Source organism: Seriola dumerili, unplaced genomic scaffold (genome assembly GCF_002260705.1).
Source record: "Seriola dumerili isolate Sdu_G_001 unplaced genomic scaffold, Sdu_1.0 BDQW01000002.1, whole genome shotgun sequence".
NCBI classification, from domain to species: Eukaryota; Metazoa; Chordata; class Actinopteri; order Carangiformes; family Carangidae; genus Seriola; species Seriola dumerili.
In genome coordinates this window covers 1,643,403-1,664,037 of record NW_019174257.1, presented here as the reverse complement: position 1 = coordinate 1,664,037, position 20,635 = coordinate 1,643,403, and the positions used below count along the sequence as shown (strand labels likewise).

At 42.2% G+C, this 20,635-nt stretch overlaps 1 protein-coding gene across 1 annotated transcript in view; it reads right to left on the bottom strand.

Moving 5' to 3' along the window:
• LOC111218927 (fibrillin-2-like) overlaps positions 1–20,635 on the bottom strand; it is a 65,299-nt gene that overhangs the window by 18,031 nt on the left and 26,633 nt on the right. The window contains exons 7-19 of the mRNA XM_022741454.1: positions 17,034–17,231; positions 13,821–13,946; positions 9,973–10,098; positions 4,645–4,797; positions 3,288–3,503; positions 3,020–3,163; positions 2,609–2,728; positions 2,310–2,435; positions 2,096–2,218; positions 1,238–1,513; positions 1,059–1,112; positions 830–955; positions 140–265 (exon numbers count right to left, since the gene is read on the bottom strand). Of these exons, the coding sequence (XP_022597175.1) occupies positions 140–265; positions 830–955; positions 1,059–1,112; positions 1,238–1,513; positions 2,096–2,218; positions 2,310–2,435; positions 2,609–2,728; positions 3,020–3,163; positions 3,288–3,503; positions 4,645–4,797; positions 9,973–10,098; positions 13,821–13,946; positions 17,034–17,231 (1,914 nt within the window). The remainder of the gene's footprint in view (positions 1–139; positions 266–829; positions 956–1,058; positions 1,113–1,237; positions 1,514–2,095; positions 2,219–2,309; positions 2,436–2,608; positions 2,729–3,019; positions 3,164–3,287; positions 3,504–4,644; positions 4,798–9,972; positions 10,099–13,820; positions 13,947–17,033; positions 17,232–20,635) is intronic.

The window sequence follows — 20,635 nt, the reverse complement described above, 5'->3', positions numbered from 1 at the left end:
AAGCAGAGCAAACACGTGAGTGTGTTGGGGTGTCAGAGAGAATGTGTGTGTTTTTGTGTGTGTGTGTGTGTGTGTGTGTGTGTGTGTGTGTGTGTGTGTGTGTGTGTGTGTGTGTGTGTGTGTGTGTGTGTGTGCTCACCTTCGCACGTCTCTGAGTCAGGTTTGAAGACAAATCCTTTAGGGCAGGAGCAGGTGTAGGAGCCAGGAGTGTTTCTGCAGAGGCCGTTGTCACAGAGCAGACGGTTCACCAGACACTCATTGATGTCTGAGGGGAGAAAAGAGGTCAGCATGATCATTACATCAATTTAGAAAACACTCAGGAGTAATGTTTATCTATGTCATTTCTAATTAGAGGAGTACATTTCTCAACCATCAGCACCGTCCTGTAAAGTGAGACTGTGGATTTTGAGAGAAAAATAATACATTCTATCACAAATGGCATCTTGAATCAGTTTAATGAGCACACCGGCTCAATTCAATACACTCAGGGCTTTTGCTGCTGCAGTGCTCCTTGGTCTGGTATAAGTAAAGCTAATGTCAGTAAACTGCTGTATAATCAACATTATTGAGTAAATTATGGAAGACTGAAGACTCTTCTCTACTGTTGTACTATTGTTTTAACTTGTGGCCAATATTAACAAAAAGCTACATAGATTCACTTTAAAATAGACACATGGCTAACTTTGCACTGAGGTCAATACTGTGTGTGTGTGTGTGTGTGTGTGTGTGTGTGTGTGTTGTGTGTGTGTGAGTGTGTGTGTGTGTGTGTGTGTGTGTGTGTGTGTGTGTGTGTGTTTTTGTAAACCAGAGTGTCATTAAATCCACTCACCAACGCAGTTCTTGCCACTGGTGTCAGACTCATAGCCGATGTTACAGATACAGCGGTAGCTTCCTCTCAGGTTCTCACAAATGCCGTTCTGACAAATGTCCGGGTCCAGGGCACACTCGTTGATGTCTAGAAGAAGTGAGGTATTATCCAGCAGATGTAGATAAATGATGACATGAGCACTTCTTAACAACACAGTGGGAGAATTCACATTCATGAGCAACATACTCACCCCTGCCATCAGCTGTGATGCCAATGCCACTGCTGCACACAGCCTGGAACTCAGCTGAAGGATGGGAAGAAAACACATTTAATGAGCTGGATTTATTTATTTATTTATTTTCACTTTCACAAAATGAAAAAATAACAAAGAACTGAAATAGGCAGTCTAAAGAAAATCAAAGATGTTACCTGAGTTTCTGGAGGGGCAGGGTTGGCAAGGCTCTCCAAAGCCATGTTCAGGATTGGCACAGCAGCACTCAGACTTGGTCACTGCACCAGGGAACGGACGCGAGCATGTGCCCATCTTTATGGCGCCGTAGCAGGTGGTCCTCATGTGTGTGTCCACACACACTCTCCCATCTACGTCAATAGCCAGGCCTGGTGGGCACTCGCAGCGGAAGGAGCCCTCAGAGTTGATGCAGCGGCCGTTCATGCAAATGCCGGGTGTCTGACACTCATCGATGTCTGATGAAGAGAGGGCAGATTATTAACCATCACATGTCAGTTCATGCGCTTTACAGAATGATCCATATGAATTAGTAGATTGAAGGAGAATTATGGAGGAAGTAAATATGGAAGTATCTACGGAAACAGATTTCATTCATGTTATGTAGGTTTGTGCTGTCATAGGACTATATTTTCACTGAGCCTACAGCTAACTCACAGCTAACTGAAAATACGGCATAGAAATGAGGAATCAGGTCATGGGGAGATTGGTATGTGTTATATTTGGGATATGCACCTGTGCTGTCTGCGTTATGGTGTGACCGCAATGGAATGACAGCTACTCTCGAAGCTTCCAGACAAAATCTCTCAACAGAGACTCAAAAATTAATCTATCTATCTTTTTCTGGACTGCGCCTAATAGCACCCTGGGGATGTTTCAAAAAGCCTGATTTCTGAAACAAAACTGTGCACAAATGGGTTCAAAAAGGGGTCTGCAGGATTTCAGAGAACACCAAATCTGTCAACACTGTGTTGAAGCAGTCTGTTTGACTCTGGCCCAAGTTTTGAGGTCTGTGTTTGTACATTATAAATCATACATACCAGTACAGTAGCGTCCGTTAGGTGCTAGTGCAAAACCAGGCTTGCAGATACACTTAAAGCTGCCGTCCTCGTTGATGCACATGCCGTTGAGACACATGTTGGTGGTGGCACATTCATCGTGATCTGAGGAAGGCGAGAGAATAGGAATTAGGTCAAATTTGTAAAGGTGAAGGTCCATGTTGAGGTTCAACCTGGTCATGTGCTGGTTCCTTACCAATGCAGTTCTTCCCATCAGGAGTGAGCTCAAAGCCAGCATTGCAGATACACTGAAAGCTTCCCTCCGTGTTGACACAGCGGCCATTGCGACACATCACTCCATTCACAATACACTCATCGATATCTGAGGGGAGGAGAGCAGGGCTTAATCAATTGTCTTTTAAACACAAATCATGTTGAGTTGTGCATTTAAGCTTTAGTTAAATGCTTCTTAACCTGTTTAGTAATACGTGCATACTAAAGTAGTGTTAAAGAAAAATCTTGATTACAGTAAAACAGGTTGAAAATCTGACGTACCAATACAGGCTTGTTTGGTAGGTGTTCCCAGGTAGCCCTCGTGGCACTTGCAGTGGTACGATCCAGCTGTGTTGACACAGTCTCCATTGATACATGGATTACTCACACACTCTTCCACATCTGGAGAAAGAAAAATAAAGTCAACAAGAAACCACGACCTCTCCTGACTGTCACAGTGAATGGGTTTAAATACACACAACACATCACAAAGAAACACAATTCACATTTTAGCAGACTTCACCTGCAGGCGTCAACCAACACTTGTTCCCTATATCGGCAGAAGATGGCAGTGCAGTGCAAACTATTATCTGTGGCACTATCACATAGTCTCTGCCCATATGGCTCAGAGAGATTAGTGAGAACTGAGCAACATTATACAGTAAACAATGTGTGTGTGAGCATGTTTCCTACCGATACACTCCCCACGAACATCCTGTCTGTAGCCCATGTTGCATTCACAGCGGTAGCTTGTGGGTGTGGGAATGCAGCGTCCATTAAGGCAGAGGTTGGTAAAATGTTTGCATACATCAATGGAGTCGTTCACAGAAACAGTGCCTGAGAAAACACACACGGGGGGGATTACCAAAACACAGCAGACACACAAAAATACAATGCAGAACTTATCCATTCTAACTCTAGAAATTAACCTTTGCATCTAATGTCACATTTAAAGACTCACCTATGTGCTGGTGAGTCAGAGGTCCTCCTCCATTGCCTCCAAAGCCTCCTCCACCGTTGCCACCGATGCCTCCGTTACCATTACCGTTGGGTACACCGGGGAACTTGTGACCGTAGTTGAAACCATTGCCGTTGCTGGGGAAGTGTCCGTTGGGGTAACCATGAGGGAGACCGTGTCCCTGGGGAACGCCCACAATACACAGACGCCTGAACTCGTCTACAAGAGAAACAGAGATCACAGGGAACAAGTCAGTGTTTGCGGACTGCTGTAGGTTATGATTCATTTGTTACCAGCCAGATGGAACTGAGCTAAAATATATTTATCAGGCCCCAAGTTGTGCCAAAAAAAGATTTTGTGTTTAAACAATTTAGGTTAGAACAGTAATTCAGACTCAACAAGTACTCCAGATCAGCCTACCCATTAGAGGTCCTACAGTGTATGTACTCAGTGTTTCCTGGAACTCTGGAACCTGGAAGATTTCACAACGGCCATTGCACTTTGCAGTAAATTTTGATGTTCTCTTGTTGAAGTTGGTTACAAAGCTGACTGTCTACTGTAAGAGTTTTACTGGTTTCAGATATGCTTTGACTGGAGCAAAGCCTGACCAAGTAATAAGAGAAAAATGTGTGCAAATAATTACCTGCTCTGCTCTCCTTTGGCATGTAGTTACAATAAGTCTATTGTATGTTTTTTTGTATGTCTGTATGTATGATTTATGTATGCAGGTGTGTGTGTCTATTTATAGTATGTTTGTTTGTCTGTATGTTTTGGACAGTCACAATAAATCAAACACACCCATCTTTTGGTGGGGCCAGAGAAAGAAACAGAACATTCTGTAACACATCAGTTATGGATCACACTGTCTCACGCAGAGGAAGAGTTTTCCCAATTCCAGCTTGACTTAGGAGATGATGGGTCATTATCTTCACACAAATCTTTTCCATCTTTCTCTGTTTGGTTTGTGCTCATGACATCATGCTCATCAGTCTGAGTGGATGCCCTGGCCTCTCTTGTCATGACACTCACACAAACTCAAAGCAGCCTCTCTCTAACAATGTCAGTCTTGTCTAGTATTACTGTGTTAAATTCATTTGGCTTGAGAACCATTTATGCAGTCATGGCTTTATTTACTGCCTGCGCTCATGCCAAATCACAGACAATGTATTGTGGGGACTGCCAGTTTTTTGTCAGCAGAGGAGGAAGGTGATGGATGTTTTGTCCTAATTTTTTGCTCATATCCGTCTTTTTGTTTGCAACAACACAGATGTTGGTGGGCCTAAGTTTGGTTGTCAACAACTGGGAAATGGGATCTGCATATATCTTCTGTCCTCAGTATCTTGTTTTTATGTGTACTCACCAGAACCCCTGACTGGGCACATCTCAGGGATCTGTCCCAAAGCCCAGCAGCGTCCCGTGTCACAGCAACACTGCATCTTGGTGTATTGACCGCTCAGCTCCGCAGCACAGCGGCCATTAGCCAGAGCAGAGAAACAGGTGCCCACACGCTGGTCTGAAAGAGGAGGAGACACATAGACACAATGAGAGGACTGGACAAGCAACAAATGTTGCAAACGCTCTATTGTGCTGAAGTATGAGCATACAAATGAGTCAGCAGACCTGGAAAACAACACTATGAGTTAAAATTCATAAACACTAGTGTATATAGAGTCGCTAGACCAAATAAAACATCATGACAGGTAAAGTATAATAATTGTATATACGAACAAGTTAACACAAAAAAAATATTATTTCATTATTTTCTTTTCTTATTTAGATTGGATAGCTTTGATAGATTGTTACTGTTACCTGAATAAAATCTTAAACAACTACTTCATAGACTGCTGACCTCCAGTGGTTTAACTTCACACCTTGCTGCAGTGATGTAAGAGTGTATGGCAGGTTGTGTCAGTACACTGTGACATCACTGAGGTATGTGCAGTCAGAGGTGCAACAGATTTGAAACTTTCAACCAAAGAGGGCAGTGAAACACAGCTTTTCAGCCTGCTGTTATGTTGTAACATTATATTATACATGGGAAAAGGTTACAGGTAATAAACCCTCTGAAATCAACAGTGCAGTACGTTAGAAGGCTGTCCTGCCCTCTCCATGGTGGCTGAAGAGGAAGCTTCTTTAATGGGTTAGCAGTGGGAAAGGTTGCCTGTGGTCTCGACTAACTGCAGGCATCTGAAGGGCCTCCAAAAAAGGGGTCTTATTTGTTACAGTTTGCCAGGTCAGGGTCAATGGGGCAGGAGAGGGGCCTGGGGTTCAAAGATCATGTGTGAGGAGTAAATGGAGTGGGTGAACGGGGGGTTTCTGGGTATTCAAGAAAAACACCAAGAGAAGAAAAAGAAAAGAGTGAGAGAGAGAGAGAGAGAGATAGAGCCAGGGCCACAGAGAGAGAGCCAGAGAGAGAGGATGCATGTGTAGGAGAATTTTAAGTGAATATACAGAAAAAAGTGGGAGAAAAGGGAAAAGCAGACTAAAGGGAGGGGGGGTGGGGGTGGAGGGAGGAGCACAAGTCGATTAACTCACTAATGAGCCAGCAGTCTGGAATTAATCAGTTCCATGTGGAGCAATTCTTGCCAATTAGATAGAACATGAGGGGCTGTGCTGAGTCTGGGAGCACACAGAGTACAGTACACACACATACACACACACGCGCGTTCACTTGTACTTACACAGACAGATATGCATTCCCTTATATATCCACAGGCACACACATTTGTTTGTACAAATGTATACACACACACACACACACACACACACACATACATATACACATATACACATAAACGCAACACCAAAAACATCCCATAGGAATGACTGATCTGGTGGTATGATGGAGGAGAAAGGAGGGGAGGAGAGAGAGGGGGGGGTTGCTGATGAGGATGATGATGACTTAAATTGGATCCAGACCGTGGTTTGCTCACCAGTATTGCTCCACTACACAAGCATATGCTTTCATTTGGTGAGGTGTTTTTACAGACTGACTGGACAGGTCTTGTGTTTTTTTCAAGCTTCCACCGTGTGACAGGGCATTAGGCTCTGATTACTGTCAGGCCCCCCAACAGCTCCCACTGGCCTACTTCACCACAGTACAGTACATCCCGCAAAACACAACAGGGCAATACACAGGGACTTACACAGTATAGCTTACCTGCAGCTAAAACATGAGGGTAAGCAAGCAAGAAATTAGCCCTATACAAACAATTTATTCACTTTATGTTCTGACCACAAAAAAAAATGCAAACAGATCATACAGTATGAGAAATTTCATCAAAGGGTGTCAGCCACATGAGGAGGAAACAAGCAGAGTTTATTATGTCTCTTTTTTCAAAGCTCGGATTTGTGTGTAAGTGTGCCTTTGGATCACCGGTCTGGAATATGACCTGACCCAGGGCTGGTTTCACAAAGACAGGCTTTGACTATAGCTTAAATATAACAGATAGTCAGACTTCAGATAAACATCTAAATTCATCCCTTGCACAAAACAGTTTAGTTGACTATCTTAAATCTGACTGTGGTAAATGAATTATGGGTAAATTAAGAGTTTTTTCAAAACAAATAAATGGCCGACCAAGTCACCACATCCAACCGCCGACCTCTATTTACCCCAGCAGAAAATGTTTGTCTACTGGAAGAATTTAAGTTACAAGGACGTTTTACTTAAAGATATTTTTTTTTTAAATGGTACAAGACGCAGAGAAAGAAATGTTTAAAATACGAAATCATAAAACAGGAGGATGACCACAGGAAAAGCTTAAAGACACTAGACACTAGTAGTATTGTACTGAATATATACGGCAGTCACCTCTGTTTTGGGGAATAAACAGTGGACGAGAGAGCGGAGTATATGGGGTCAACAACAGTGCGAATGGGGCTCCACCACCCACACCGGCCAGTGCTGGAGGTGACAGCAGCCCACCAGCAGCCTCCCGTGAGGGACAGACAGAGGCCAGCGACAGCCAAGAGAACACAGGTAACATTAGGTCAATAATGTCTCTTGTTATTGTTTGAATGACCGCAGTCAAAAGAAAAATGTTTACTTTGTGACGGTGGTTTTGGTATGCTAACGGTTGAGCAGGTAGCTAGCTTCTACCGATTTAACGATACAGCCTATATGCAAGCTACCGGCAAGTTACATGTCGACAAACGTTACAATTTGGCCTTCAGAATAAAGTAGTACTGTCGGTGTTTATTTTTCTTAGCGACCCTGTCTTTGGACGGTATGGATGAGACAGCAGAGGAGGAGAGGCAGTTCCTGCGGTCGCTAAAACTCTTTCCCCTTGCATTGCTCTTTCCATAACGATGTTAGCAAACCACAAATTATGAGCCATGTTTTTTTGTTTTTTGTTGTTGGGTGCTACTGGCCAGCACAGGTGTCACTGATTGTTACCACGGTAACATTAGTCTTAGACCTGAGTTAGCCTGGGGGTAAGGAGTCTAATTTTTTTGGCTTAAAATTAGACAGTCTTTATTTTTGTGAAACAGTCTTACTTGCATTGGACTGATCTATGAGCCAAATTAAGACCGGTCCAACACTACAGACCAGTCTGAGATATGTTTGTGAAACTGGCCCCCGGTCTAGTCTGGTTTTGTTTGGGTTAACTTATCTCTCCCTCTGTCTCCTCACAATCTGGTCCATTTTGAAAGAGGGACAGAGACAGAGGAAGGATATATGGGGGTTGTGTCTGGCACCTGTTTATTTGCTCTCTCTCTTTTTCTCTTTCCCTTCGGCAGACCGCAGAAGAGCAACTGGAAACCACAACTAAAGGAAGTGAGGTGCAGTATCCAGATGGGAGAAAAAGGGAGAAAAAAAAAGGGGGCCAAGAGGAAACGGTAAGATAGATAAGGAGGGTGAGAGTGCGAGAATGCTTCAGTTTTGGAGATAAGCAGTTAAAAAAGGACAGACAAGGTCCAAACGGAGATAGAAATGTGCGCAGTTCCAGAATAAACTGATTCTACTGTAAATCACTGAGCTGTTAGCTGAGGGAATGAGCTTTGGTGTGATCCATGCTTTCTGCAGAAGAAAGACAGAGTGAGAAAGTGAGAAATACAGCGAAAGAATGATATATCGCTTCACAGAAAAGAAGAAGAAAGGGGACGGCAGTGGAGAGGGAGAAAAAAAAAATGTGGACACGCATAAAGACAGACAGATGGAGAACTTTTGGGTCAGGGTGATTGGAAGAGTGCTTCAATGTGAGATTCACTGTCTTTAACACAGGCAGACCAGGCTGCAAGGTAGCACTTTATTCCTGATGATTCTGACTATCTTTAACTCCTCTCCAGTGCTCCACCTGTTTGTTTAGGAAAACACAATCCAGATCATTTTAATAGCAATTGCATCTTTAATGTCTTTCCTCTTCTCCTTCCATATGTTGTCTGTTTTTTAATATTTTACTTACTTACTTCTTATTTTGCATTTTTCCTCTCATTACTTTTCATGTTCCCATGAAACTTTTCTCCCCCTTGTCCAGTGCCTATGTATACACTACATGGCCAAAAGTATGGAGACTGCCCTGTCTATATATGTTTGAGCACTGTAGGGGCTATATTTCATGGTTTGGACTGAGTTCCAATTAAGGAAAATCTTAATACTTCTGCATATAATAGTATGCTTCCAACTTCATGGCTTGTGGAAGGGCTTTTTCATTTTAGCTAGATCCATAAAAAATGGTTTCCCAGTTTTGGTTTAGAAGAACTTGACTGGTCTGCACCGAGCCCTGATTTCAACTTTATCCAACACCTGATGAACCGGATCGCTACCTGCCAACAAGGCCTTATCAAACACAAGTGCCTGCAGTCACTGATGGCTAATTACCCACTGTGGCTAAATGAGAACAAATCCCTGCAGCCATTCCAGCTTGTTGGGGTTTATGATGCCATCTTTAGTTTTTTTTCTTCACTCTCTGCCCCCTCTGATTTCCCTTAAAACAACAGCATATGCCTGTTACCTTGAAGGCTAGAACGCTTCAGGCAAGCTCTTACACTACCTGTGAGATCAGCCTCCACCCTGTTGTGCATGAAAGGGCACATGTGAGCTTGGGAATTGGGAACTGGGAGTTTAAATATTCTCAACCCATTTTTGTCTCGTACTTTTTCCAAAACAAAAACAGCGCAGCTCATTATTTTCTGCAGATGATGGGGAACGGTTCACATTAAATCTAGAAAATTACTTAAACGGGGAATAAAATGTATAATGAAAGATCGAGCTTAGGGGAATCATGTATTTTCACTAGAGGTGATAGGGTGAAAGAGAAAGACCCTGAGCTGTCAGTTTTGGTTCTAAATCTTGAAATAATATATTAACACCTGGTTGTGTTTCACTGTGGCTGCCATGAGGGTTGAGGATTTCAGGAATACATTAACACCTGGTAGTGTTTCATGGGACATGTCAGTTAGGTATGCGCTCTATGTGTGTCAGCGCGTGTGTGCGAATGAGTCAGAGGAGCACTAACATTAGAGTAGGTTAATGCTGTCAAGGCCAAATAGTGCGTGCAAGTGTGTTTGTCTGCACATGGTGACCACAGGTCCGGCTTGACTCATCAGAACTCCACTCACAGGAAGCAGGGAGGGAAGTTACTGGCTAGATGTGAAGCGTTTAGCTAGCCAGGGGGTGAGGAAATGCACAAATGAGAGAGAGAGAGAGAGAGAGAGAAATGCTGGTAATATGTGTGAGACTCACCCACACATCTGGAGCCATCTGTGCTGGAGATGTAGCCTCGCGGACAGGTGCAGACGTAGCTACCAGCAGTGTTGGTGCATTCTCCTCCATCACAAACACCAGGGATGGTGCTGCATTCGTCAATATCTGAAACACACACAGTCAGATCAAAAATAGCGCTCATCACAGAACACAGCTGTCGAGTGGTTACGCCTGACGCCAGCTTCAAAAATTGTTCAGTTTCTTTGTTTGAAGAGATGCAGTAGCACGCTGCAGTAAAACTTTATTGCACTGGAGCAACAATTTCTCCCTTAGGGAAAATTAAACAACTCCAAATGGATCTGCCGTCTACCAAAGTGAAACTACTTCACTTCTTATGTGTTCTGTTCAGGCAAAGCCTCAGCTTGTTAGACGTGACATGTAAATGACAGGAACAATCTGATAGAGTAAACTGTAACGATCAGTGAGAGAAGAAAAGCATCAGCACTGTCCAATGTAAGATCTTCACTAGAGCAATTGATGCAAACAATCGCTTCCAATCGAAAAACTTTGAAATTAGTGTCCATACTAAAAGGGAACAGAGGGAACAGGTTAAAGTGAAGTAAACTTTCCTGATTTAAACAAGCCACGGTCTGACTCATAAACGTCTACAACATGTGACAGTACCTGGGCACGGTACTTGGCAGGGCCCACCTCGGTGTGGTGCACATTATCACAGCATTAAGTTGTATTATTCAGTGAGAGGGGGCCTCATTGCTCCATGATGGGGGGAACCCAAAGTGAAGTTCCAGAAGGTATTGGGTTTTTATGATGTGTCACGCTTATTTATACGCATACGTAATTGCTGCGCCACTGCGGGACATAATTACAGAATAAGTGCAGACGTGGTGCATGTGGTACTGAGTGTGTGTGTGTGTGTGTGTGTATGTGCCTTTCGTGTTCAGTTGGAAAAGTGAAGGGTGTGTTCGTGTTTGTCTTTTGAGGACTAAAGAGGGTGTAAGTTGTATCCATGCGTGTCGTTCTGCGTGTGTGTATCTGCGTCTTAGAGTGGATATGTGTAGTAATGGAAGCTAAGAGGCTGTTCTTCCCCTGCTGACTTCTGTCTGACAGCAGTGGCAGAGGGCCTAGGTGAGGCTGTAAAAGCCCAGCCAAATAAACCTTGTGTCAGCAGCGACAACAGCACGCCAGACATTACGCTCCACACAGACATAGCGCTGTGGGGCTGCCTGTGTGTGTGACGGGAAATGTGTGTCACCTGGATAAATGTCTGTGACGGACCCACCAAATCTGCAATGTGTGTGCAACTGTGTGCGCACATCTTAAACACTCATCAATACGTTAAAAAAAAAAAAAAAAAATTTTAGATAGTGCATGTGTGTAATTAAGCCAGTGTCTCTAGTGTGTTAAAATGTCTGTGAGTGTATTTGTACAGCGCAAATGCGTGAGAGTCCGCAAGTGTCAGAGCAACGAGGAGGTCTGTGTGTGTAATGAGAAAGTCTCCCAGATGCTGTAAGTGTTTCTTTGTTCAACGCTAACAGCTGGTTTTCAGCCAAAGGACTGTATTTATGGAAGGAAAATGGAAGGAGAGGCACAAAAAGCAGAAAGAGGAGGAGGAGAAGGGGAAAAAAAGGAGAGACTGTTAAGCAAAGTCTGAACTAAAAGCCAGCCATAAAACCAGGTGCCTTGTTGTGCCCAAAAACAATCAGACACCCAGGATATCTTAACTGCACTTTATCTTAACTACTCCAAAAGCTCACTAATTTCACTGTGAAAGCTCTTAGTGAGGCTGTTTGCGCATTAGCTAGAAGGGCATTTCAATAAAAGCCTCCCCCAGAGGACCTGTGCTGATTGTTTGCGAGATTTCTCTAAATGCGAGTTTCCTGCAGATCCATGACTTAAGATACACGTCACAACTGCTCTTTTGTTTTTACGAGCTTTACAAACACTGAATTCTTTCTCTTCTCACTCTGCATGGGTCAAATGACTCAATAGTGCTACATATCCTAACATCAACAAATCAGCACTAGAGCTGAAATGTACCACAGTTCATTCTTCAGTTTACGGAAATATAGCTATTAATGCAAAAGTGGTTTGCCAATTATATTTCACATTATTAGCTCAGCTACAATTTATTTCATATGACTGTAAAATAAAGTGATTCCTTGATACACCAAAACATTTTTATATGCTGTATGTTAGTCAATCAACAATTTTCATAATTAGTAATTAGGTCACTTAGTTGATCAAGCAAAAACTTCAACCCTCTGCTGGTTCCAGTTCCTAAAATGTGCAGATTTGCTGCTTTCCTTTGGTTCATGTAATTGTTTTTCAGACAAAATAAGAATTTTGAGTCTCATCCTCGATAATAGGAAATTATACACTTTGTCTCTTGTTCTGGCATTTTATAGATTGAACTATTAATTTGAAAATATCTGGGAGATGAATCACGGATGAAAACAATAATTGGTCGCAGCTCCAGTCCTGCTGAAACCATGATTACCTTTGCTGAAAAAAAATAAAGCTAACACTGTATGTAAAGTGGTGGAAAGAGGTAGAGGGTGTGGAATATCTCCCTCTATTTCATCAATCATCACATAATCACTAGTAGAGAATTTTGCTCAATAAAGGACATTATTGTAACTAGACAAATTTGGTGACCAAGGAGGGGATAGAAAGGTTACAGGACTTATCTCTCACCCTGGGAAAGTCCTGTGTTTCAGCTTGTCTCATTGAGTGGTCTGTGGTCTAACTACTCAGCTCTGTCTGTGCTGTATGACACCAGCTGGAATGTGGCTACAACATCCACACCCAGATCTCTTAACCGTGCCCAGCATCTCTGGAAGCGCTCATTCTCTCCTTACAGTAAGTCCTGAAGTGAGGTGGCGTTTACCCAGAACCACAACTGAAAGCAGGACTCAGTCAGCCTCTCTGTTTCCTCCTTCATTCACTGAGACATAAATCACTTTTTGTGTGTGTTGCAGTAATTGCTCCTCATGAATCTGAAGGTGGAGACGCCAGTTTCCAGCAAATAATAGTTGTATTTTTCCTGTATCTGGCGCAGCTCTTAGCAGTGCTACATGTTCAAAAAAGGAGAATATAGATGATAATTCATATGCTGATACACTGCGATAGCCAGTGCAACAGTTTAAGAGCTGTAGACTAAGAACACATCGGCTTCAGTCCAAGAGTCACAAACCCTGCCTGGCTAACTATCAGACTGTTTAGCCTGGGCATTGTTTAAATTCCATCCAATCAACACATTGTAATGTGAGTCCACTCTGCTGTGTGTGTGTGCTTTCATGTATACATGTGCGTTTATGTGCACAAGTGCGGACCTCTTAAACTATGAACGTATTGTCACTTTTTAAAAGCCCTCAGAGTTTTGTCAACTGATCCGAGCAAACCCACGGTTATCATAAAGTGCACGGCCAATGACTGTCTCACCATTAACTCAACAAAATCTAATTTAACTATCAATCAATTCTATTAAATTTCCAATAAATTAACATCAAGTTCTCTGCACTCAAGTAAGGTTGATATATTTTGCAATACTTTGTCAATTCAAAATCAAAATTTAGGATCATTATCTCAGTTCATAATGAAGTTTGTAGCTTCAAAATTCTATAATTGCTCAAAATGCTAACATTAGCTTGCTTTACTTTGCTTCATATGAATTAATTCAAAGATGTTTAGTAATGCGAGAACAGATAAACAGTATCTTGCTCAAGGACCCCTTAGTTCAACAGATGTTTACCATAATAGATGCTTGTAATTGTAACTGTCTCAACATGTTTGGTCCTCATTACGGATGTTTCTTACTTAATTGTTGAACATATCTCGGTGTTAAATCCTTTTTAGATCCAACTCACCTTCACATTTGTGGCTGGTTTCGCTCTGACGATGACCGGCAGGGCATTTACATTCGTAAGATCCCACAGTGTTGATGCAGTTACCTCCGGCACACAGACCTGGCACTGCCTGACACTCGTCTACATCTAAGAGAAGGAAGGGAAAGGCACAGAAATTGGTCATTGGAGACAAAAGCAGATAGAAGCAAAAGTCAGGATAATTACTGGCATTGGCAGACCGTTGGTTTAGGAGATGTAGTACCTTATTTTTTGGAAAACACCAATAATTAACTTCAAACAATATGCAGTTTATATGTTTATATGTTTCTGGCACATATTCTGTTGCTAAACACTGTTTATTCTCCTTGTCATCTTTTTTGCAAGACGAATTAAGTAAAAATGAGAAGTAGCTTGGCGCCAGCTGTGATGTCTGATACCTCTACTTCTCCAGAAAGACCACTTTAATTCTTGTTTGAACAGGAAATGACTTTTTAAATGTATGTTTTTTCCCAGCATTCAATGTGAGTCACTTTTACCAGTATTGGGAGTATGTCAGTGGGCGGGTTCCTGTAAAATGGTGTACCCTCTGGGACACACACACACACACACCCACACACATACACACACACACACACACAAACACCGAACACACTGCTGGGTATATATTCACCTCAGCTTCAGTCACTGAGCAGGATCCAGGCATTGTGAATGTGCAAGATATGCTCCAAAAAAAAAAATGTACGTACTAAACGTAAAAACGTATTTACACACCTGCATGGTCAAGCACACTCAACCACACACACATATATAGACATTAATCATGTGAATACATTCGATCTCTAATCCTTTTACCAAAGAAAGGCTGAAAATACTGTCTAATGTTGAGGAGCTCTCTATGCCAAAGGCTGGGAGAGAGAGAAAGAAAGCAACTACTGGCCAACATCCTGATGTGGAGCCTGGAGTGCAATCCTTACATTTGGATTCATGGTCATGTGTTCTTTGTACTGCTGCCAGCAAGACATTGCTCCAGGCTCTCTGGCGATTAGGTGTCTTTAGTGTGTTTGTGTGTGTGTGTGTGTGCGTGTGTGTGAGAGAGAGAGGGAGGGGAGTTAGAGAGAGGGGAGAGAAGACAAACAGAGATTCAGAGGGAGAAGGAAGCACAGGCAGACAGTGAAAAAGAGAGTGAGAGGAGGTATGTGAGTCACAGAGGGATGAGTGATCTCTGGTCTCTCACACTGGCATACTTCTAACATATGAGCAACCTGGCAGCCACATCCAAAGGAAAGGAAGCTGTGGAGCTAAATGCAAACCAGTTACTGATCCCAGATGTATTACCTTTTTTGATTTATCCTCATAAATAATGAATCCAGACTTATACATATAGCTGGGTGGATCATAATATCATGGAAACTGTGTAACATCCCTTTGATTTGCTTTAACACATGTCTATATATTTGCCAGGCATATGCACGTCAATAATTGTTGGTACATACAAACTGTTTATTTTCCAGCCCCATGCTTTTGGACTTAACTATCTTCAGTGTTACAGTACACAAATCTTAAGAATGAATTGAAGTTTTAAAAAATTTCCCCAAACACAAGTTGAGAAAAAAATTAATTTGTGAAACTTAAGCACATAAAGCCATTTTCACATGCGCCCATATGAGCAAAAATTCCATCTGTCCTTGTGTATATGACCTTTTGATTAGTCTGACAGGAATAGTTATCAGCCCATCATGTGTAACTTTCTATTGTAAATGCAAACAACACTTGAGTTTGCACTTTGAGTTTTCCAGAATTGATACACAAATTCATTGTCCTTAGCTCTGATACTGTTGGAAGGTGGCAAAAAGCATCAAAAATACTTCATACAAAAACAGTCTCCCTCTGTGACGGTTACAGCTAGATATCGACCATCACAGTCTGCCTAGGGTGATGCTGGGTGTGTCTGAGTGAGAGGAACAGGATAGAGGCAACAAAGAGCCTGGCTGGGCTCATTTAACAAGGGACACGACCTCCACATGTGTCATATATTGATGCAGTCTTATTGCTTAGTCTGGTCGGGGCCATAGGTTATTAGACAGGCATGCAGAGAGAGTTTGCCCTGGTCTGACAGAGTTTTGGGACATCAACAGGACCAATGTTGATGAAAAAGGGTGAATCTCAGTTCATATTTGCCTTGTTCTCTTAGCCTGAGTTGCTTCATTATATTATGTCTATTCTGAATAGTAAAGTTTGCCGAATAGTGTGAGTGAATACTGTGTCTAATATACTGCAGATGCTTTACAGGGGCATGCCAGAAATTTAGAGTTACATTTCCACCAAGTTAGAAGACTTGGAACAGACTTCTTAAAATAAGAATGGTCAAAAATCAATTCAGCAGAGGTAGCGATATCTTAATTTGGGTGAAGTCTCATTAACACTGGATGTTAACTCTTCCCATACTGTAACTCAATTAGATAACTTAATAGCATATTTCAATAGACCCTCTGCTCCTGGTAAATGCCCACTTGTTTTAACTCCACATCCCCAGTTTGTAATGCAGACGTTCTGTTCAAAGTTTGGAGTCTCCGAGCCAAAACCAAGATTACAGAAGTAAGTAATTTTGTACTTGACCGTGTTCCTCCAGAGCCACAGGGGGTATTATGCAACTGTTTTTACAGTCTATATACCAGTCCTAGTAGTCTAGTAAAGTAACTTTGACATGTAACAGGTATCAGAGTGCCCTTTAAACAACAAGAAATCCTGGAAGAGACAGGAAAATATTTCTGCTACAATAAGTCCTTATTCTAGCATAATTCTTACATCATTAAATGACAGAATCCATTGTGTATGCTACATATGTAGATTGCACAGGATGAGGATAAACTCATGTCTTGACTTTGAGAACGACGATACGACGATACATATAACACATAGTGACACGTAATTACTGCAACACCTAAACATGTTTAGTGTTTTGGCAGCAGATAGAGATGCATGTACATAGCTCCTGCTGCATAAGAGCTTAACAGGAAATACACGCTTGTATCCGGACTACTGTGTAGATGTAAACACTCCTCGGTGATGTTAACACTAGCGCGAGGATGTTATGGGTTGGAAATGCAGCTGAGATGATGATGGATAAAGTAATGGTTACGGTGTTTGTTGTGGCTGTGTATGTGTGTTTGATTGCATGACCAGGTGTGTGTACTAGAAAGACAGAGAGTGTTTTTGTATGTGCTCCAGTCTGACCTTGGCAGGCTCCTGTGCGGATGTTGGGGATGAAGCCTCGTCTGCAGGGGTGTGGCTGGGCAGGGCACTGCTCACAGGGGTGGCCCCATGCTCGGCCAATGGTCGCGCAGCAGAGGGTTTTGGTGCAGACGATTCCACTGAGCTGGCCCTGACACATCTGGTTGTTCACCTGGGTGAAACATGGCCCAGTCCGGTAGTCTGTGGAAGGAGAGAGGCATGTATCCTTTGTTAGTCAGTGACTGATTGAATATTTGAAGGATTAAATAATAAAACAGTGATTCATCTGGTGCAGCACTAAATGCAACCAGATTAAGCCATAGATGAGAAATAACTTAGGCATTTTTCCTGTAATATCTAACTCACTGACTGGTGAGATCTTTTTTCTTGTTAATTGTTGTTAATAACAACAAATTCAGGAATGGTTGTGGAAAAAACAAAAAGCTGGCAACGCATTACAGGATTATTTTGAAGGATGACTCACTGGACCTTTAAACACATCCTTCCAGTTAAATTGTTTCAAGTGTTTAGTCTTTGGATCAACAATCAGCTTTCAAAGAGGAGCATTTACAAGTAGTAGGTTTTACCAGGACTTAGGAGGAACAATATGAGAGTTGGTAGCAGCGTAACGGATCACGTCAGAGCACGGGATTGCAGGCATTATCCTATTAAACCTGCTCAGATTAAACTGCAAAACACATCCACACATAAACAGGAACATAGCAACAGGATTGGAATGATTGCTATGTATTTAGTCTCTGTGATAATAAGTCAACTCACTGGACAGACATACTGAAGCTCATTCCCGTACTTTAACTAGGAGTCGATGGTGCGCCGAACAGAGATGGTTTTTGTTTCCATCTGACAGTATACACAGCCAATGATAGCGTGATTGTCAGTAACAATCACCCCATGACAATAATTCACTCTAGAAGTGAAGATAAGGCTGAGTAAATACTCACACCCAGTCAGAGAGATGTTGCATGCAAACACATTATGTTAGAACAAAATGAGAACAATATGTCCCTGGCTTCAGCGATCACCTGGCCTCCTCGCTGCACTCCTGTTTGCCAGCAAAACCGTGGCATAATCTTGTTAAATGCACTTCACAAATCAGATACAATGACCTCATGCTGAAACCATCTCAGCAATACAATGTTCATCCTTTCAGTCACATATAGTCTAATGATGGCTTCCCTCGTGGGAGAAACCCTTATTAGGTTCTCTGCAGTGGCGCCAAACTTAATATAGCTTTCATTAAAAAAAAAAAAAGTAGATTGTTAGATTGTCTCAGTGAAGATGAAAGACAAAGTGCATGGTTGGCTAGCCAAGGCACTGACGGTGAGATGTAGAGAAGGAGAGCGGCCTGTTCAGCTCTGAAGGACAGGATGAGATGGAAAGATATGAATCAGTGGTGGTGTCTGGTGGGAGTCCTTCTCTAGACTTATTGCCCTTATTGGTTCCTTGTGCTACATGAAAGGGGATCACGGAGAACGGGGCAAAAAGTAGGAGACGCAGAAACAAAAACAGAAAGAGAGAGAGAGGGGGGAAAGTAAAGTAGGTCAAACTGAGCATGCAGGTTGGAGCTCACAGCAGTTCTCCCTCTCAGCCATCTGTCTTTATTTCTTTTGCTCACTAAGATCTTCCTGTCTGTCTGTCTGTCTGCTACTCCTCACCTGCCTATCAGCCACTACTTGAACTTCCATCCTTATATGGCCTAGTTGGCACCGTGTAGTGGTAGACCTATACAGCAAATGCATTTAGTCTTGCTCTGAGCTCAAATACAAAAAAATATCCTTATACACACCTGTACACAAATACACAATTACATTTACTATATGGAAATAGTGGATTTGTTTGAGGCTACTTTAAGCCATGGATTAAAAAACCTTTGGTCTTACTGTGGCATCATCAGGTATGTGCAATTGGATGCGTAAACTACAGCACCCATGTCCACAGTAATAAAGGAAAATGTACCCCAATAGTTTATGAGACAACAGTGACACAGAGGAATAAGCAATATTCGACTTTGGCTACACAAGCAACACTTGTTTGCCAGTTCATTGTTGGTCTCAGTTGATAATAAGATTGTGCCTTATCCTTAACCAAAACTTTATTATACTGAAAGCAATTGCTAGTACTGTTCATTACCCATCTATAATCAAACAATCTACAATCTACAGTTAGGCTCGTTTTGGGACTTAACAAATTAAAATAAAGAGGAGACCAGAGAAGAAGAAAAAAAATAACTAGGAAAACAAAAGGAAAAAAAAATCATGGTGCTTCCAGCCTTTAGTCTTTGATTTTGAGAAAGAAAAAAAAAACACTCCCCTCTAGGAGGAGACTGGACTCTCCCACACTGATCATCAAGCAGCACCAGACAGCCTCGCACAGCAGCCAAGTTCAGCAGTGTATGCATGTGTACATACACATGCTTCTTCACTCTCTCTGTCTCTTACACACACATGTATACACAGGAATGCACATATGTGTCTGTGTAGATACACACGCCTGAAGCAAAACACGGCATCTGTCTGAGCTTCAGCGTCGAGCCAAACAAAAGATTGGAGCAGCTTTCTTCAAAAGCGCAAAATAACAAACTGTGAAGAAAAGCTGCCTGTCTGACTCTGTCCCGATCAGTGTGTGCGCTCCATGTGTTCAGGCTTTTGTTTGTCTTGTGCATAAATTTGCATGTGCACAAAAAAAAACCCATTTCATGCATGTAGTCTTCAGTCAAGAGGTTAACACATGCGTTTGAGCACGACGGTATGCACATCTGTATGTTATGCATGTAAATTCAGAGGACACATGCGATCATGGGCGCGGGCACATTAGGACAAGAGCACAATCCAGCATCCTGATTCCGTCCGGCTGACAACATTGGGAAGCAATTTTGTCTAATTAGTGGTCAAATTGCTCAGTAGATCAAGAACATTCACCAGATCCTCTATCCCCTCCCCATTCCTTATTCTTAAATCCACTGTTAGCAGCCTCTGTCTCTCATCCAAATATCTCTGGTTTCATTCATAACCTCCAAGCTATGTAAAACATCCAGCATACCTCACAATGAATGAAGTCCTTTTCCTCCGATAATAAGAACTTGTCCACTTTGTGCTAAGACTTAATGGAGTCTCCTCAGCTTTATGAGTATATAATGCTTTTATTTTGTAAACATCAGCACCTCTAATAAAACTTTCCCAGGAATCACTGCAAGTTGTAAAGCAGCTCACAGTTTGCTTAAAGCCGCCAATGCACTTATAACCTTTCACCTAGATCAGTCCACATAGATTAGCCAGCCATTCATTTCAGGCGATGTTGACGGGATCTGACCCTTCACATATGATGATGTTCTGTTTTCAAGCCAACCATATAAGAATCTGATATCGCAGAAAAACGTGATCACTCATCAAAGCATATTACTATTTGCTCTGATGAGAGCTGGATTATAGGAAGATAAAATACTGTAAAGGCTATAGTGAGAAAATATTTAATCCTGTCTGGAACGTAAAGCCCTCTGGAAAAAAGATTTTCCCATCAACCCTGTCCAGCTGTGGGATCGGAGAGATGGGACAGGGCACAGACCTGACCACTAGGATGAAAAGAGA